Source organism: Oreochromis niloticus, linkage group LG22, assembly GCF_001858045.2.
Source record: "Oreochromis niloticus isolate F11D_XX linkage group LG22, O_niloticus_UMD_NMBU, whole genome shotgun sequence".
Taxonomy (NCBI): Eukaryota; Metazoa; Chordata; class Actinopteri; order Cichliformes; family Cichlidae; genus Oreochromis; species Oreochromis niloticus.
Window position 1 is genome coordinate 26489681 of NC_031985.2, and position 21204 is coordinate 26510884.

The 21204-nt window shown below is 41.9% G+C and overlaps 1 protein-coding gene across 16 annotated transcripts in view; it reads left to right on the forward strand.

Moving 5' to 3' along the window:
• Positions 1-16170, forward strand: part of adgrb2 (adhesion G protein-coupled receptor B2) — a 241619-nt gene extending 225449 nt beyond the window's left edge. For 10 of the 16 annotated variants that reach the window (XM_005453861.4, XM_025902294.1, XM_025902302.1 and 7 more), the window contains 2 exons: positions 9407-9460; positions 13096-16170. In XM_005453861.4, coding sequence (XP_005453918.1) covers positions 9407-9460; positions 13096-13272 — 231 coding nt within the window. In that variant the 3' untranslated portion in view covers positions 13273-16170. Of the gene's footprint in view, positions 1-6770; positions 6823-9406; positions 9461-13095 lie in introns of all 16 variants that reach the window. The other 6 variants (XM_025902295.1, XM_025902297.1, XM_025902304.1 and 3 more) reach the window with 3 other exon arrangements.
• The last annotated feature ends 5034 nt before the right edge of the window (positions 16171-21204 follow it).

Genomic DNA, 21204 nt, shown 5'->3' on the forward strand with positions numbered 1-21204 from the left:
GGAGGAGAAGAAAAATGGCAGGCGCTCGCAAAAGAGCGAGCCATATATTAGAAGTCTGCGGCTCTTAACAACAGTTGCGCCGTGGCATGCTAATGCGCTTCAGAGGGAGCTCAGGTGGGCTTTGAGATTATGCCCAAAACGTTAAAAGAAGCGAGAGAGCAGCCACGAGTAATAGACGGGCCGTGTTTAAACTAATTAAGACAAATCGTAGCGCGTATTTCCTCCTGGTTAATGACGTCACGCAAGTTATGATGTGAAAGGACAGCACCGGTACGGCTCACTCCTCCAAATCCATTATGTTAAAAGTAAGTAGGCCGTTCACTTAACTGCGAATAATTACACGGATAATGCTATCAGTGTCAGGTCTTTGACAGGCCCCAGCTTGAATTCGGCTCTGCTATTGTCAACATCTCACTTTGAGAGTCACCCCCAGACACGGACATGCTGACTATACAGTAATTATGGAGATGAGAGGGGTTTGTGCTAGTCTGTGCGAGCGGATGTGCACGTTCATACACTCACGTATCAGAGAGCCTACGTGTGTGGCAGCATGCCTCTCTGTGTGTGGATGTGGCCACAACTTGTTTCTGTGTGTGTGTGTGTGTGTGTGTGTCCACTTGTTCCTTCTTGTTTGTGTGTTTATCCGTTTTATGTTTTGAGATCACTGTGATGCACTGCCTGTGTTTGGAGCACATAAACTGTGTTTAGGAGACAATTACTGCATGAGTAATGATATAATCGTTTCATAATTACTTTAATAACCTCCCTTCTACAGCGTGTGACAGAGTGACAGTGATTTTCACATATCCTACATGAGTGATTTAATTGCAAACAAAACGGCATTTCGCGAGGATATCTCCTCACGGTTGGACACCCAAAGTACCGTGGAAGTTGAAATTCACCTTTAACTTCATATGGCCAATTGACTTTGTCACTTAAGGACAGGCGCTATTGAGAGTCTCACCTTTTTAATGATAAAGGAGGTTGGCCAGTTCATCGCAACCCCTCGCTCCAGTTGCCTACATAATGTTATCATAAAACAGTGCTTTAAACGGAACCCTAAATACCCCTGTTGCCCTTCTAACTACCATGGCTGGTGTTCGCCCACAACAGGTCCCCCCTCCCCCTCCACCGAGGCACAACACTGAGCCATCTCTAGTTCGCAGAGCATCCCTGGTTTACAAAGAAAGTCAAAGTAAGACGTGCTAAAACAACATAAACCTTGTGATGTAAAGCCCCTCTAACGCTGTTAAAGTAGGCAGTGTAGCTACATGCTACAGTTTGTACCTCATAGTTTGCCACCTTTTGTCCTGAAGCTGTGTTTTCATACAGTAATTTGTGCATTTAACATTAAAGCGTCTGCTGGTTGAATTCCTCCCCCCAGAATAATTGTTCAATTGCAGTTTATCAGCTGTGACTAGGTTAGTCAGGCTTTGGATTTCTTTACATGTTAATAAGTAGTGCGAATGGATGACCTTCCATTTGTCTGCTGTATTACAGAAGGTAGCTTGGTATATACTGTATCTGAGCATTGCCTAAAACAATAAAAAGAAACACTGAACAAGCTGTCCTTGAAGGCGTAAGAGTTCAGGTTTATGAACCAGGTTTATGAACCTGAACTCTGTTGGAATATGTCGTAGTAATAAAGCATTGCACCTGCAGAAGCATTAAAAATAAAATGTGACAAATTACACATTCATTATTATCATGGTGAGAATAGTAGGAATACCTGTATTACAATGATGCTGAAGATTTTACTTTTTCTGGGACATGTAGCTTGTAGGTTTTCATAAAGTGCACATTCAGTGCCCATAAATATTCTCATTTTAAAACCTGGAATGGTCCAACCCAAGACAGGAGTTTAAAAGAGCTGATGAAGTTGGCAAGTTAATTATCTAGTTTAATTTAGATAGTAAATGTGAAGGCTACTTGACTAGTTCAAACAGCTAAATACAAATTTATCTTAAAAACTTGACAGCTGAGAGCAGGAATGAAATGCATACTTTTCTGCAAATCTTTTGTACCACTTTTTGGTACAGCAACAGCAAATCTGTTCACATGTCCATACACAGTAATTAAAGGAGGAATAAAACTTAGCAAGCCTGGTACTAGCTGCAGGTCGGCAAGAATTTATCATGTGTAATTACAGTAAAACAAACGGTGTCAAACTATACTACCTGTAGCTGCTCATTTTCCACCTGTCGGTGCTTCCTCATTGTGAAGTATCTGTATTTGATGAACCTTAATATTATACTGAACCCCCCTTCCCAGTGGTATGGTGTGGTGTAACAGTTCTGTGCATCGTCGCGTACACCCTCATGCCTCAGCGTTCAGGTAATGAATGCTAATTCCTCCTCCTTCATTAAGCCTTTGCAATTTCATATTGAAACTCTAAATCTGGAGCGACTTTATCTGGACGGATGTCCAGGACTTGTATAGTGGTGTGATACAGGACTGGATGTTCATGAGTGAATTTTTTTTCTTAATGTCCTGATTTTGTAATGGTTTTATGTTGTGAAAAAAAGGTGCGTTCATTGTGTCCATTTTCAGTGCCTGAGTTAAATCTTACGATCTAAACACCATAACCACATAATAAACCAGTCTGTAAAGACAACGGCCCATCCAAAATGATTTATAACCACCTCATAAACCATGATATTATGTTCATAAACTCATGCACTAAAAAGGACTAAACACTATGCACTTTTATGTGTGCTGATGAAACACTCAAAAATATTGCAAAAGGGGTCAGAAGAGACCTGATTCATTTTGCTCTCTTCAGGTAGGAGCTCTGTGTTGGCTGTGTTGGGGAGATGAGTGGATATCAGAAACACAAAGAGACATGGGCATTTTTTTTTCTTGCTTTCACATCTTATCCAATTTTCCATGTAAGTGCAGTGGGCTTACAGTGGTCTTAGGCATCACATGTACCCTCACAGATAGAATCAACACACTTCAAACCCCTGATTTTGCTTTTCTTGTCTCTCCTGTTTTTTTCCAATCTCATACAGCCATATTCTTGTTAAATCTGTGCTACCTGGTATCTGGTAATCCTTATATTTACCAAATGTCTGTCCAGAAGCTAAATAAGCATTCTACTTAATAGACTGAAAAGGATAGGAAATATGTGACTGGAAAGAAGTAGGAGCCAGACAGACTACTGCAAGAGTCCCCATTAACCTCCATGCTGAAGATCACCTTGTCTATCCGTTCTGAAGCTAGCAGACATATTCCCGCAGTCTGAAAATAAATTTAAATTAGGCTCTGTGTTGCATATTCTCCTGTAAAACTCATCAGAAAGACTCCTAAGTAGTAGATTAAATGTCTTTTTACAGCCTAACACAAGCATATACACTATATTGCCAAAAGTATTCACTCAACCATCCAAATTATTGAATTTAAGTGTTCCAATCACTTCCATGGCCACGGTGTAAAGTCAAGCACCTAAGTATACAGGCTGCTCCTACAAGCATTTGTGAAAAAATGGGTTGCTCCAAGGAAATGGAAATGATTAGGAACTCATCTAAGAAGTGGTAGGCCAGGTTAAATCACAGAGCTGGGTTAGTGGATGCATAGTCATAGAGAGCTTCATGGAATAGATTTCCATGGCCAAGCAGCTGCATCCAAGCCTTGCATCAACAAGCGCAGTCCAAAGCATCAGAAAGCACACAGGATGGCGCCACAGGACTCTAGAGCAGTGAAAAAATGTTCTATGGAGTGGCGAATCAGGCTCTATCTGATCATCCAATGGACAGGTCTGGGTTTGGTGGATGTCAGGAGAACGGTACTTGTCTGACTGCTCTGTGCCAAGTGTAAAGTTTGGTGGAAGGTGTGTTTGGTATGGTGTGGGGTTGTTTTTCAGGGGTTGGGCTTCAGTCCCAGTGAAAAGGAACTCTTAATGGTTCAGCATACCAAGATATTTTGGACAATCTCGTGCTCCCAACTTTGTGGGAACAGTTTGGGAATAGCCCCTTTGTGTTCCAACATGACTCCATACGAGAGCACAAAGGTCTATAAAGACATGGATAAGCGAGTTTGGTGTAGAAGAACTTGACTGGCCCTCACAGAGTCCTGACCTCAACCTGATAGAAAACCTTTGGGATTAATTAGAGTGGAGACTGGAGGCAGGACTTCTCTCTAATATTTGTGTAAAAAATCCCAGAAAAAATGCCTAAACCTTGAAGAAAGCCTTCCTATAATAGATGAAGCTATTCTGGGCAGATATCATATTAAATCCAATGGATTAAGAATTGTATGTCACTCAAATTTGTATGTGTATAAAGGCCGACGAGTGAATACTAAGGGCAGTATATTGTATTCCTCTTACTTCTTTGATGCGTTGTTTAATGCAGACACGTAGAAACTGAGAACGGGGTTTGAGAGTTCTACAAGTTAGTCTTAAATTGTTAGCTGTTATTTTGCTTTGTTGACTCAAGAACAGCAGTTACTGACCTGGAATCAAGTGGTTATTCTGTACAGTTACAAAGTCATCTGCCCACATATGAGAATGATATCTGCAGTGATAACACTTGTGTTACACTCTGCTGAAGTGGACAGAAAGTGGGCCTTCACATTAATGCTAATGATGAAAACAAATTCAAATCCTACTCTGTTTTAAGTACAGTAGATGCTCTGACTGGGGCCATATGGCTAGCAGATGGATGGAGTGTAGTTTCATTGTGCATTCCACAAACGAGGCAGGATACAAATGGAGTCAGTGGGGTTACTAAAAGACAGAGAGCGTGTAACACAGTATGTATTAGCATTAGTGTCTACACTAATGTTTAGATTTAGAACAGCTTCTTGGCCTCTGTCACTGTGGAGTTAGCCTGTCATTTTCTATCCATTCCACAGGGTTCAGAAGGTCATAACACAAATTTGCATGCAGTGCCCAATGATGCAGTGTTGTGCCTCGCTGTGTGTGGGATGGACGGTGGGTGTGTGAGTGTGAGAAAGAGCGCTTGCACTGCATAATGACTTGGCTGATGTATTTTTTAGCTCTCAAATGGGATATATTTCCATCCCGTCGTCTGCTGTGTTCTTGATTAAATGAAGCGTGGATTGGCTTCCCTCTCCTGATAGACAGCGAGGACTTGCGCAGAACGCAGCGGGAAGGAAAAAGGAGAGGCGAGGGACAGAGACAGAGAGAAAACAAGCCTTGCTTTGTTTTTTATTTTTTTTATTTTTTTTACTGATGCTAGATCAGAGCAGGAACAGCAAATTTTCGATTATGAAAGCATGCAGCAATTCAGCCTAAAATGGCTGTAGGGATGTGTGAGAATTACATTATGAAATCCTTGTCTGTTAGGCTACACATGGAAGCATATTGGTGCATAGTCTGTCTAGGAGGATACTCCATTAGCCTTCTCCATTAAAGCGAGGTGAGACTTGGGTGCTGTCTTAGTGATATTTATTGATATTCCAGCAAGGTTTTGAGGCCACTGTAGGGAAATTTAGCCAGGGTAATGTGCAAGCTCCGAGGATGTTTCACGTAAAATGAAGATGTATAATTTTAAATGACAAAGAAGCCAATTTTTGTTGACTCAGTGAGGGCAATTTGCCTGCGCTTGCAAACCCCGTAGGTCTCGATAGTCAATTTGGCGGCATTAAGCTAAGGGGTTTCAATTTCACATTCCAGCAATAAAGCAAGTCCTCCCCTCTTCTTCCTCTTCATATCTCATTCTCCCCTCTATTCGTCCTCGCAGCTTGACATTTTCCCTCACGCTGTCTCCCTCATTTTCCCATTCCTCCCTCTAAACTCAGCCCTGGGTGTCACGTTTGAGGCATTAATTGAATAATTAATTCCTCTCATTAGCTTGTTTTTAATTATTTCCTTGCCTCCTCCTCCCCTTCTCCATGCCGAGTATAAATTCATCAGCTGTTTTCATCCTTCCACACAAATTGCCCATGAAAACTGAGGGCTTGGCGAAGTGTAGCGTTAGCACACTGGCTCTATCAGTGGCGCCTAATGAGGGGACGGGTAGTCCAGGCGGAACAAGCCTTACACTGGCTTCGTGCACCAACAGGCACAATACTAATTTAGCTCATTTAGTGTCCTTGGGCCAATTAAAGGGAGGTGAAAAGGTCCAAATCACATGCTGGAACTGTTTTCTCTATAGGAGCAGTGGCCTTGGATTGCAGAGGCCCAGACAGCAGCAGCAAACCAAGCCTGTGTGTCTGATTGCTCGTTTGTTTGCAATGTGTTACACTAATGGAATTTATTTACCCTACATTCTCCAAATTTGGCTCCTTTGAAGGGCCTTATTACTTGTGACACAGATTCTTTCCCAGCTAAGGGGGTAAACGGTGCTAAGGACTGCTATGCATGGACAATTTTTGCCCCCTCCCAACCCTCCACCTAATATATTATGCCAGTGGTGAATAGGCACTCTAGATTCAGTCATTACCTTGATGATATAATGAAATAAACACACAGAAATGTTGAAACAGGCAAGGTCCGGTTCAGTGACCCTGAAGCCCACTGATAGATGCAAATGACCGTCGTATTCTGGCATCCACTCAATCTGCTCCTGCATTGTTTGATGTTACTTTCATTTTGTTCTTGTGTAACTGTGATTTCAGTTTGCTTCATGTCTAGTCACAGTTTGAGTTTATTTATGTATTCACACACGTCAAGAACCTAATTCTCAGTGTCTTTTCTTTGCCTTACTACAACATTTTATTGATTTCTCTTTTTTTTTTTTCTTCCTGTTTTATGTCCTTTGTTTGCTGACTGGGCTTTGTGTTGCATGCTTGTTGTCATGTCCCAGTTTGAATGTAGCCAGACAGTCAGCAGAACCATGGGCATCCAAGTCAACAAAGGTAAAGTTAACCCACTTACCCACAACCCACCTGTCATCTCCCCGAGACAGCCTGCCACATTGCTCACCCACACTCAGACACGATTTCCAATTCCACAGTCCAAATGAGGCGGGTTCTGAGTGGCAGAGAGTGGGCCTCATCCACCAACATTGTAGCAGAGGCTTCTAGAGATGGCCTTAGATGTTTGTGCTGTAGCCTTGTTTGAGTGCGTACCCTCCCACTGCCTCCCTACGTCTGTTCTCTTCACTTTGCTTTGTTGTGCCTGCAGCTTGTAGCGTTTTCTACCTCGTAGCTTGCCTGAAACTTTTAAGTGCAGGGCAAAATTTTCTGCTTTCTGGCTCCAACCTCTTTATCCAGCGTTAGAAGGCGTATTTGGGGTCTTGTAGTGCTACTAGCAACATGAGTTCAATTTTCCCCTGCTGTATCTGCAAAACTATAATGGAAAGTACATTTCGGGACCCCCATGATTCCTCATTAAACAGCAGTGGAGCGCTGCAGGTGAGTTGCTTTTGTGTGCTAAATTGCGAAGGTATGATATTAGTAAATAAAAACCTGTATTGTTTGGTACAATTGTGAGCACTGATTGTGCATAAACTGGGCTTTTAAAGGGTAGTTATTAAATCGCAAATTGCCATTTTGATTGATGAAAGGCAGAAATATGAAGGTACTCATTATCATGACTGAAGCATGTAAGAAAAATGAGCCATAAATTCAGCCTTCAGAAATGGTCCATGAAGTTCAACCTATTGCCAAAACCCTAATATGCTTGGCTTTTCTAGTGGCTTTTGGCGCATATAAATAAGGTATATCAAAGTCTTCTTGTGCACTTTGGACCACTTTCAGCATAAATGCTGTTTTTAGGTCACTTCCCGGAAGTCTCGTTATGACCGGTTGCGCTTGTGTCTCTGTAATGTTGGCTTGATGTCAGTTTTTTCAGTTTTCAGTTTCTCCCACTGAAAACGCTGCATCCAGATAAACAGAATCGTACCTGGATGATTGAGTATGCATCAAGACATGAAAACTGCATGGTTGATGCTGGAGAACCAGCTGTTATAACCAGTGATCATCCTCTGCAAGAATTTGAGGTGGTTTAAAATAGGAGTTGCTTGCTCTATGCGCACATTTGGAGATCCATGGTGTGATCACAGTCCGTCACAGTGCATCACAGTTCAATATGATTATAACGGGACTTCCCAGGAGTGATCTGAAAACAGCAACCATGCTAGAAAAGTGTGGACACGCCCAAGACAAGATTTTGCTCACAGCTTATATTGACATGATCGAAGAAAGAAAGAAGCACGATAACAGTAAATGCGACTCCTGAACAGTCGTTTGACATTAAAAGGGGAGAATCTTTAATCTAACAAACCAGCACCATTTTTACATCTTTTTATCTAGTCACACACATCAAGACACGCTTCCAAACACCCACACAAACTCTGCGAAGCTCTCCCTGAAAGAAAGCTGTGCAATTCACTACTTTATAGAGAAAGAAAAGAATAAATACGAACATAGAATTGGGTGTTTCGCAAACTTTTTGCAGAAACTTAAAACTATCTAGGAAAAAAAGAAAAGCTTGAGTCAATATGTTCGATATTAACTGCTGCTGGGAATCAATCTGGGGCCGTTCCTGAGGCGGGCTGGGAGTTAGAGTCCAAATAATGAGTCCCCACCTCAAGCCCACCGTGGCATAAACACATAGCTGTATGAAGCCGCTGATCTGTCAGCACAATAACCAAGAGAGCTCCAATGCCAGACGCTATTGGACTAAAAAAAAAAAGAAGGATAACATTGCAACGTTACAGCCGGGGAAACACGGTTTATGTATTTGAGCCAAAGGCAGAACATACAGAGTCAGCAGCGTCCACTTTATAGCCCAGCTTTGACTTTTTTTATGTGCTATGTTAACACCTACAGTGTAAAATCAATAATGCAGATAGCGAAGATAGCATTTCCTTGCACTAATAACCAGATTAGTTATCTCCTTTCAACATCATTCCAAAAACATGAGCTTCAAAGCCCTCCGGCACTGTGCAGGAGGGCTTTAAGAATGAGATTATACTTTACACCACGCATGCCGTCCATACTCGCATCCCTTATATAGTAGTCGTAGTTACTGTTAGTTACTGTCAGCTGTGTAGCATGTAGTCTTTTCTTTCACTCTGTCCTCGGATTCACAGCTCACCTCTAAGCACTGACGGATCGGGATATTGAAAATATAGGCTGTTCCAACACATTTCAACTGTAACCATGCTGACATTGATCACTGTCTGCACTGTTTCTGTCCATGTGTGCATGATGTGTGTGTGTGAGTGTTATATATATATATCTTTTTTTCGTGAGAGCTGGTGAGAGAGATGGAGACAGGGAGAGACGAGGGGTAAGGTGTAAGCTCAAAGCAACAACTGCCTGCTCACCTGATGAAGGTGTGGGAACAATGCTGTTGTTTCAGGGCAGAGTTGTCAGTGACTGTGATCCTCACCCCCACCTCCCCCTCACCCCACTCCCTCCTCCTCTGTCTTCCTCCCTCTCTCTCTCCCTCTCACCCCGTCCTTGTCTTCTCCCTCCCATTTCATCACCACAGAGGGAAAAGCGATGGAGCATTTCGTCTGCCGGCGGTGAAAAGAACTCATCGAGTGTAAGTAGAGGGGGTTTCTGGCAAAGAGAGAGGGATGAGATGGGGCTCGAGGGCAAGGAGGGAACGGAGTCAGGAGGAGATGGTGAACGGGAAGGGGTAGACACGCAGTAGCAGCACAATCGCGTTAGGCTATGTCTCCCAGGGATAAAGTTGGGCTTAACTGCAGCATTACCCACAGTCCTGCATTACAAAATGTTCCTTCGCCAGCATTTAGCATGCAAATTGGCTCCTAGATTATGCCTTTTGTATTCATTTTACCAACTGTCAAGCTGTGACGCAGGGAGAATGATAATCAGGCAGATATTGCCCCCTAGCGCCTCAGCGACGATCAACACACACTGCGATGGGGGGTGGGAGTGCTGTGCTACTGCAGATCAATGAGTCGTGTGTGTGTGTGTGTGTGTGTGTGTGTGTGGAGACAGACAGGGACTGAGGGTGTGAATAACTCAAAATGAGTTATATGTGAGTACTTCAGAGGAGTTTCTGAAATAAAGCAAAGGTAAGATTGTGGAAAACAAAAAAAAAGTGAGAGAAGCTGCAGGAGAGCTACTGGGAGGTGGCGATGAAGAACAGAAACGGTAGCGCTCTCTCTCTTCTCTTATATGTCCAGACGGGCATCTACTCTCAAGATGACTAGTAAAAATACTTTAAATATTCATCTTCTGAATGATTATTTTAGAAGATGAATTTCCAGCTCAATAAAAACAAAGCAGCTGGATTCATTGTGTCTGTGGAAAGCATCACAAGTGGTCCACCTTGTTCTTTTGTCTTTGTATGTTTTTGCTCCACCAAGAGTGATTTGTTCCGGCGATCCCTGGTGTCTTTCCCCGTTTGTGTCTGTGAAATCACTGTGTGAGATTGCCGGGAGATAACGAGTCCAATTTGAATAATGGCCCTTATCTGATGAATAATGCCACCTCCTCTAATTCCATTTTTTGGCTAATCCCCCGACATGTATTTTACATGCATGGTGGGCTCATCTGCAGGCCGCACGCTTCCATCACAGACCCCGGGCTTAGAAGCGTTCATGCTTTTTGTGAGTTTATTTCTGGTTTAGAGAGTTAGGAGACAGAAGATGTGTGCCATTTCTGCAAATAAAAGACCAGAAGTAGCGTTTTTGATAGGTAACTACTGAAATCTTGCCCACGTTCCTTAATCTTTGCTTGAGAGTAAATGTCTCGGTCTTCTGCTGATGGTAATATGTAACCTTCAGTGCATGAACCTTTACAGTGAGACTTGAAATGGACGAAAAATAATGTTTTTGTTTTTTCTTATCTGTGCAACTTACCCATATCACAACTTGGAAATCAAGGTTCATATGGAAATGCTAATTTAGTGCACTGTTACAACCCTGTAAGTGCAGTGCTAAGAAATGATTGGGTGAATGTTCCTGTGTATCCATCTCCAAAACTCCCCGCAGGCTAAATAAAATGTTAACATTGAATTGTTTTTACAGGAATTTTTTTTAATTTTCCTGATTTTGGTTGTCCTATATTCATATTTTTTTCTTTATTTATGCTCACCAGACCCTTTATTAGGTACACACTGCACACACTGCGTTGCCTACTGAACTGCCTTAATTCTTCATGGCATAGATTCAACAAGGTGCTGGAAACATTCCTCAGAGATTTTGGTCCATATTGACATGATAGCATCACACAGTTGCTGCAGATCTGCTCTGTCAGGCACACACCAATGATGTGAATCTACTGTTCAACCACATCCCAAAGATGCTCTAATTGATTGAGACCTGCTGACTGTGGAGGCCAGTGACTACAATGAACTCACTGTCATGTTGAAGAAGCCAGTTTGAGATGATCTGAGCTTTGTGACCTGGTGCGTTATCCTGCTGGATGCAGCCATCAGAAGATGAGTACACTGTGTTCATAAAGGGATTGACATGGTCAGCAACTATACTCAAATATACTGTGATGTTTCAGTGATGCGAAATATCCCCTCCAATATTACACCACGATCAGTGAGATGATACAGGGCAGTATGGATTCATGCTTTCATGCTGTTTACACCAAATTCTGACCCGACCGTCCAAATATCAGAAGCAGAAATTGACAAAGCAACGATTCAGACTAGGCAACGATTTTCCAATCTTCTGTTGTCCAATTTTGGTGATTCCACGTAAACTGTAGCCTCGGTTTCCTGTTGTTAGCTAACAGGAGTGAGCGTCTGCTGCTGTATCCCTGTCTGCATCAAGGTGCACAACATGCTGTGCAATCAGCAAGGCTCTTTTGCACATTTGTAACGGGCAGTTATGAGAGTTACTGTTGCCTTCCTATCAGCTCAAAGGATCCTCACCATTCACCTGTGTCCTCTGGTATCAACAAGGCATTTTTGCTCCTGGATATTTTCTCCTTTTTGGAATGTTTTCTGTAAACCCTGAGTATGGTTTTGCAGGAAAATCTTAATAGCATTTAGGCATGCAGATATGGTGTTGGATTGCTGAGTAGCTGCCATGTGATTGTGTGGTTTGATATTTGTGTTCATGAGCAGTTGAACAGGTGTACTTGACAAAGTGGCTGGTGAGTGTATCTAACACTGTACTGGCAAACTCGTCATATATCTCTGTTGCTGTATTTTTTACTTTGAAGTCTGAATGAAGACTAGATGAAGGCAGGGGGAGAAGTTGTTGAAGGTCAGTGATGTAATATCAGAGCCAGATTTATGAGCTCAGATCTCAGTCCCACAATCATAAATCCAAATTCAGACATCGGATGTACAGATAAGCCAATATGCTATAATTGGCAGCGAGAGAAAAACAGAGCATCACAGACCCAGAAGCAGAAGGCATGAGCTTGTTAGTTTAGGAAAAAAAGTACGAAAAATGTAAATCCTTTCACCAGGAAGCCCCAGAAGCTGTTATTGTGTTGATATACACATATATCAAAAAATAGAGAGAGAAAAATGGAACAAGCAGTGAGATTCTATCCATCAGTGATATGCAGAAGCATAGCATGCCAGCATTTGAATTTTGGTGACTGTGACTGGTACTGGCCAAGAGTAATCGCTACAAGTCCAACTTGGCAATGAACGAGAGCGGTTAGAAGATCACACGGACGGTAAACAACTCAACAGTTCAGTCTAATTATCGAAATCGTTTTATTTGCCGGTAAAACCAAACGTCAGCGCTCCCCTGTGCGCTCCCCGGTAGCGATCATTTATTTTACACGACGACTGTGTTACCCACAGCTACAGCGGGTACACAGGCTGAAAAATATTGCACTTTTGATATCTCGTGAAACGCGATTATTGCTCTGGTCGTTAAATGAAACCGAACTTCCTAGGGTGCTGTGTGTGCTCTGCTAAAACATCTATCTCGTGAAATTACATTTACACTTCAGTTTTTGCACAAATTACACTGGGTAGACCTTTTTATGAGTGATAAGCATGTTGCTTATCACTCATTGGTCATCATCTTACTTTTCCTCCTTTTTTTTCTCTTTTCTTTATTTACACTAAACTAAGCAGATGAGTGCCAGATAAGTGTAATTAGGAAAAGATACGAGGAAACTATTATCTTCTAAAATGTAATTCTCCATCAGACGGCGTGAAAGCATTTTCAGAATTTTCCTAACATGGTCGTCGTCCCGCCCCTTCTCTTTGTCCCTCTTCTCCATTAGGACAAGTCAACCCCAGAGGACCAAAGCTCCTGGGACAGCTTCAAGACCATGACCCCCGAGCTGTCCATCGTGCCCGGGGAGCAGAAGGACCGGATGGAACTGCACAATAAAAACTGGGACTCGTCCTCGGCTAACACCCCCGACTCATCCGAGGGAGACTTCCAGACTGAAGTGTGAAGACACGCAGACGTACACACCCACTGAAACAGACACGCTCTCCCGTGCCGAGGTGCAGATGCACACAGAGACACCGGACTACTGAAAAGCTATACATAGGTACACGAGTTCTCTGCAAGGATCACACACACTCACACACACTCTCTACTACTCCCCGCCTCCCCATCTCCTGCGATGTGCTCTGTCGGATCCCATAGTGTATGTTTACTGCTGCAGCGGACAGACATGGAAAGAAGACTGTTCTACTCTATATTTTCGCAAAGACTATTGAAAAGAAAGAACAGGGGCTTGACATGTCTGTGACTGATTAAAAAAGAGAAGATTTTTAAATGAACTTTAAAAGAAGAAAGAAAAAAAACTATGAGAAACTTATTTCAGAGAAATTGTCTTGATTTTATTCTGGAGAAGATAAAAAAAGATAACCTCTTTCAATTGTTTCATGACTTTGAGGTGGGGGTGGGGGTGGGAGATATTTGTTTTATAGCAAGGGGAAAAGATCTCACCGAGGTTTCTCACACTTGGGTAGCCTCCCTTCCTCCTCCTCCCTTCCAAGGCACCCTGGTCTCAATTTGCTTTTCCCCTTGAGAATCAAATTGGTCAGTCTTTATCTATTCCCTTTCTCTTTTCTTTTTTTCTTATTTGAACGGACAGGGAATGTGGGGGCGGGTGGGGGTGGAGCCTCTCGATGATATGTGCCATCCTCTCTTCTGTTTTTCAGGTTTAATTTCAACACTTTTAGTCACCCGTTCCTGTCGCACTCTTTGTGTTAACATCACATTCCTTCACTCGGTATATTTTTTTATGGTTTGGTTCCCAAAGAAAAAAAAATGTCCTCCCCTACAGAACAATAACACGGCTGAAACAAATAACTACCAACCGAGTTGTGTTCTATGGTCTCATTGTTGAAGAAAGAATCGATTCATTTGGAGAATTTGGTTGGGTTTGTGCTTGTGATGCTTTTTCATTCTTATTATATATCTATTTTTTTTAATTTCCTGTAAACAGTTACACAGCACATAAATGTGAGCTTGCTTTCTGACATAATGTGCACCACGCGAGATCCCCCGCCCACTGCCCCCAAGAGAGGGAACAAAAAAGGATGCGAATCATGCAGATTCGTGCATCTCCTTCTTTTCCCCTCTGCTGCTTAAAGAGAAGAGTAGTATAAGACTTACACATCTGACTCCATTTCAACCATCACCAGTCGTAGTAAAGCCAGAAAAGAAGAATATCTCAGGCGCTTCTGCCTGCAAGGAATGCTTTTGAGATCCTCAGAAATGTGCTGCTTTAGAGTGAAGAATTGATCAGTTTCCCCCAGTCAAAAAACCTCTGTTAGCTTCAAATGACCTGAGGAGGATTTTGAAGCCAGTAATGAGACATCACACGATCCGAGGACTTCATCACGAGCTCTACAAACATGCCTTTCTTTGCTTACAGCGCCGCCCCTCTGTTGCTCACTCTGCCCACTCAGTGTCGTGCTCCTAGAAGGCATGAAGTCTAGCAGCAGAGCAGAGATATGTAATTCCCCGCTCGCAGAAAGACGGGGAGAGAATCACAGGTTATAAGGCTACAAGGTGTCAGACTGAAGAGGAGCCGATGGTGATGCTTTCTGCTTGACATTCTACCTCCGTACTTCAGCGGTTACAAGAGGACGACCAGTTTTCTGCTGCTGCTACATTAGCACATCAGTCCTCCACACACCAGCAGAGAGAAAGTGTCAGAGAGTGCAGGATGAATTCAAAAGATAGCTCCATAACTTTTCTGTCTATGTTCAAAGCAGCTGCCATTAATCTAACAGTGTGGATAGAAAAAAAAATAGAGACAGTTTATGGGTGAAGAAACGAAGAAAAATGGTAGCCGAGGAGGAAAGTTCTAAATATACACGGCAAAAAAGAAAAAAAGCCAGAGGCAGGCAGAGATGCCGAGGAAGGGGAGCGCTCAAAAACAGTAATTATCCGGGGATGGCGATTTGTCCTGACATTTTCCAATGCAGCCCTCAAACCATCTGTTTAAAGATCCCTAATGTGGTAGTAGAGCAGCACAGCGCAGATGGTGAGACAAGAGCGCGGCCCTCCTAACCTTTCAAGTTAATCAGCCGATAAGCAAACCTACAGCTCGCCCTCTCTCAGAGGAGCGAGATAGGTTTGATCCCAAGTTGCCGAGCTAAGGTCACATTCACCTGACCTTCTGTGAGGAGGCTCTGCTTTTGCATATCTACTGCACAGTGTGTCCAACAGAACAAAGCAACTGTCTGCCAGGCCCCCATGTGAGTCCATGAGAAACCAATCATTTTTAGACCCCCCCTTCCCATCAGAAACCCACAAGCAGGAAAGAAATAGTCAGGTTTGATTTTCACACAATGTGGCGTTTTGATACAGCCCCCCTGCCCGATTTGTTTATTGTGGCGTGAACAGCTTCAGACGCGGTGATGAATGGCTTTTAAGTTTTCTTCTCGGAGTAAACGGTAAGTGAGACGCTGCCTGTCTGATTGAGATATTCATCTTGGGTCTTAACATTTCGAAACTTCAACGTTTTCCTCTTCTGCGATGCATATTTAAACACGAGAAGATGCCGGTCAGAATGCGCTACCCATCTCAATTTTTCTTCCTGTCAGTCCTACAAAAATCAACCCACACAAACAAGTACAAAACTAAGGAGAGAAAATTTGCAACTCAACTCCATGTTCAAGCCAACTTAACCCCCCCCACCCCATGTTCACCTTCGCCCTCCACCCTGATGCTTCAGTGTTAACCCGACCGCTACAACCATCCAGCTGGTTTATTACTGAAAACTCATCCCTTTCTCCATTTTTGTTCTTTTTATACATAAGATTGTACAAAGTAGTCCTCTAATGTTTTCATAGTGTCTTTTTTATATGAAAATAAATTTTCAAATCGATCCCGGTGTGTTGTGTGTGGGTGTGAGCTGCATCAAGGGCATTTGCGGAAGAATACAAGTAGCCTCTGTCTTGATTTGGAGTGTACAATCCCGTGTTTTGGGGTTGTTTTTGTTTTTTCATAATACCACTTTGGGTGTTTGGGCATGACAAAGTTTGTTAGCCAGCAGCACTGAAGCTTAACTGTGACCAATCAGAGGCCCCGCTGGTCTGAAAATGTAACAAGAACATTTCTGCTGGTTTGAAGTTTGGTTAAACTGGAATAACTGGGGGGGGTATGTGAAGTCAAAATTAATATTTCATTAAAAATATATAAACGTTGAGTAATACTTATGCTAATCGCAATCCTCTTTCAAAGAAGAACCCCTCCACACACACACACACACCCCACACCCGCCCAAAAAACAAAAGCGGTTTTGTTATGTAACATAGTGAAAAATGGACACAGTGGATGGGCTTTAACAGTCCACTCAGCGATGCTGGAGTAAAGGAACAAGAGGGGGAGAGGGGATGACATAGTGCGCATGCCTCGGTCACTCTGCATTTTCCCTCCGAGGGGCTTGTGGGTAATTAAGTCTGGATGAGTCTGCCCATAGAGGAGCCATCAGTCACCCCGGAGAAAGGCCACCAAGTGGAACTTTCTCAAGGGAGGGAGAGGGATGAGAGAGAGGTCAGATGAGGAAGAAAAGCTAGCCCCAAGGATGAAATGCATGGTGACAGAGTAAAAGCACGGAAGGAGTTTTCACATTACTTCTGGCAGAAGAGTCACAGTGATAAGAGGGACTTCTTGGTTATTTCTCCCAAAGGTTTGTGGGTAATTAAGTTGCAGTGCTGGTGTGTCACTGGTGACCTAAGGAGAGACTCTGTTGACAAATAACAGTGAAAAAACGTGAAGAGGGGACAGACATCAGCGGGAGGAAGATATGACAAATTTCAACTTGACACAGGCCGCGTCCAGCAGGAACCTCTGTCAGAGCCAGACGTACGTGTTCCTGACGGCACTCGGAGATTAGCGTGTTTTTGGTCTTTTAGTGCTCAGTGCAGCAAGTCCTGAAAGTTTAATATAGCTGAGGCAAACAAAAATAGCGATGCAGCAGAAACATGGTGAGCCCCCCTCCTCCCGGATGTCTTGGCTACAGCTTCGGAAGCAAGCCCTCCTGTTCACCTTTTGTCTTGTTGTTCGTTTAGAGGATGATGTTACAGTATTGGCAATGTCCAAAAATGTAATATACCTTTATTTACACATTCACAGGATCATCTAGTTTTGTCATATATAGCTAGCAACATGGCAACACTGAAAAAAACTAAATTGGTGTTTCATCATATTACCACATAGGCTACCTTAGGAGACAGTCACTGCCATGTGCTGTGATTCCAGCATAGCATTACTAATTGGTTTCTGAGGATACAGTGAAACTTAATGCCAAAAATGAGCTGACACACAGCTGCACTGTAAAAGGTTTATATCACTGCACTGTCATTACTTTTATGTCACTGGTTTATTTGGAAAGAAAGATTCTGAACTGCATGACACAGAACAGTGCCTTTTATTTATTAATGTATACATTTTTTTTCCAGGTAGGGATTTTTTTTCTTGTGATGTTGTTTTTCTATTTCAATATAACCATTGTGGTTGACAGCTGCTTTAGATGCGGCTACTTTTTTCCCTTCCATGCAGTGAAACTGTATCTAGATTGTGCTGCGATTTGTGCAAAGTGGAAGTGACGCACTGATACTGAAGTTTCACCAGGTAAGTACATGGTAGCGTATATTAAAAACTGATAACTATTTAATTTATAACCTAACTTATACTTTAAGAACTGTTCAAAGACGGAAACAATATGATCTGCTCTCTTCACTAGCAGTCATAATATGCTGCTGAAAGGCACTTGAACTTACTTAGAGATCATTTATTTTTAAAAGCTATTGTCTCTAAGCAACATCTGCATAATGCACAACAATATTAATTAGGTGGATTTTATCAGAAGGAGGTGGTGGTGTAGGGCCTTCCTTTGCATCATGAACCAGGCCCTGAAACAATATACAGCCCAGAAGAAGAATACACATGTAGCTCGTTTAATTGACTTAACTGCGTGTTGATTACTTTAAGACACTATTCTTTTTAATTACTATTTCATCTTCATGTAAATGTATATTGTATGTGCCTAGTGGAGTGAGAGGCAAAGATATTTGTGAAATGGTAGAACTGCACTATCATTACATCTGCTTGGTGAGCAGTGGCACAAAGGCTATGCTGAAAGCTAGGTTAGACAGCTACTGAACTGTGTGCACGCTGACATAAATGTTTCTATAGTTCTAGTGTCATCATTACTGCAAAAAAAATCCAACAGACAATGTGAGGATCTTGGTCTGTAGTGGTATTTTGACACAATGCATGATCCTACCTGTTACACAGGCAAACATATATGTAGCCAACACATGAGTTATGTTCCACAAATATCAGCTAATGTTTTATGAAGGCAAACAAGTTTCTAGGTTAGAAATGTCAATGTACAGTGCTTAACACATTTTTTGGATCACTATCCGGTGTAAAGTTCATGCCACAGTTACCTTAAATTAAAAGTACTGGTAATTACGTCAATCATTTGTTTATGTTTCTATAATGGTTAATCCATCAGTAGTGCACAAGGTCTTTAATATAAATGATATTTTTAATTCTAAAATATAATTATTCTCTTTTAAAGAAGCAATAAGCATTACAAAAATAATAAAAACTATCAAATCATATAGTTAGTTTTTAAACATACCTGGGTAGCAGAAAAATCTACTAAAATTAGAATTCTAATTAGCTAGCCCCGTCCCATCTTCTGTCAAAATACTACATTGTACCTAGAGAGTAGATATGGAGTCAGCAAGGACAGAAATAGCTTTGCAAGCTAGTAAACTAAGACGGCTTGTTCAGGAGATCACTGTGCTGGTTGGTTTCTGGCTGATTTTCATGCTGTAACAATTTCTGAACTAAAGAAACAAACACAGACTGGTTTTTCAAACCATGGCCACGAGGTTGTGGTTGAAGTAGCGTTTGCATGCATGTGCATCATTCTGTCCATAAAAAAATGATACCTTTTGAATGTATCCTGATAAAACTTTTCTAGAGGTGCAGAGCGGGGTCATGTTAACAATCCATTAAAATTTGGCTTACATTCACCAAGTACAACGTAAGGATTTATTGGACAAAAAGCTTTCGAACTTAAAGTCTGATTATTACAGTTTTCGTATGTATTGGCAACATATAGAAAGTAAACAGTAAAGCGCTTTCCTACTCTCCCGGAGCACTCAAAGCACTTTATACAACATGCTGTATTCACACTATGCTTTAAGTTGCTTTCTATCTAACATTCACACTCCAGATGCAACAACCTTCCAGTCTATAGATGCTCTGCTCTACCTCCTGAGCTACAGCCACTACAAAGCTATTTAAAGTGACAATAGGTTTCCAGACTGACAACAACATGCTGACATGCAGTACTTTTTCAGTATAATTGATTACATTTATATTGACTTTGTTATATACATTACAGCAACAGTTTTTTGGTTTTTGTGAAAAACAAAATAAACTTGTGATCAAAATCTTGTTTCACTTGATATTTCTTACTGAACACTTGCTCAAATTTTACTCAACAATAAAATGAATATTACACACGTACTCTATCCACATAAATGTAAAAAATATATTTGAAAACTTATACTCTAAATATGTCAAATGTATTAAATAACTTTCAGCAGACCAAATAACAAAAGCCTGCACTTTGCACTTTTTTTTAACTCAAAATGAATAAATACAAAATACAACACTGTTCCCTTAAAAGTAAATACTAAGTAAGTTTGCACGGTTTCTGTACTTTTTGAATGAGGACTAAACCGTGGTTTGTGGATCATAGCGCATCGTGATCAACGTGGATTCAGTATTTGCAGGTTACTTAAGGGAAATCTTGTCCCTCTCGTGTTACCCGTTTAATGAAATTTCCAAGCTTTCGGAATCAAAGATTAACCAATATTTTTTTTTTCATTTGGCAAGTGGTATAATCTATACAAGAATGTTTACACAATGGCTGTGTAAAACAAAAAAATATCCCTGGTGGACACAACCTCGGGCTATTTTAGCTCTGCAGTGAGAAACTCCGAGTGAGCGCGAGGGGAAATGGGGTGCAAAAGGACCAAGACTGACAAGCGAAGTAAAAAAACAAGCAAAAACAAATACTTCTGAGATGTAAAACAATGAACATCTCTGGAACTTTGAAAAATTTGGGCAAAGTGACAGTGTGAGGTAACTTGGGGATGCTGTATGCAGAATGAACCTGCGAGTGGAATAACATGTCATATTTTTGGCTCTACAACAAAGAGAGAGTGTGCCTGGCATGCGAGGAAGGAGTCTTCGTCCTGAGACAGGGAACAGTAGAAATCCATCGCTGTAATGGTGGTAGCATGTCTAGCTGTCCCTCCTCTGTGGCTGACAGATGGTTCTGTCCCACAGGCTCTGGTGCCATGCTGCTCAGAGAGGACAGTGAGGAAGGAGCAGACTGACAGATTAGAACAGAGGGTAGAGTGGACAAGGCCAAAGTGGACAAAAGCCCTGATAAGTAAAACTGAGCAAAGCTGAAAATAATCATGAAAGTTTTCTTGAGGATATAGGGGCAAAGCTGATGAATTTCAGCATAAACACAGCTGTCCAAAACTTAAAACCAAGTTAAAGCTGCTAATAACCTGCTTGGACATCTCTTTTCATGAGGTTTGACTACACAGCTTATTCTCATCTGTGCTGTTATGGATCAGATCCCTGAATGCTTTGTAATGCCAGCATTTCAGTTTTGGCGTGGTTCTTCGGCACTGATGGCACTGCCAGACTTCTCCTTTGAGATTGCATTTCCACAATGGTTTCAGATAGCTGTCCATATGAGATGCCCTTGCTGTCCCTCATCCAAATTCTAGCCATGCTAATCCATTGAGTGTTTCCGTCTCCATCATACAGACTGGGATAAAACACAAGTGGTCTTTGACACTTTGAGGGTGATTTA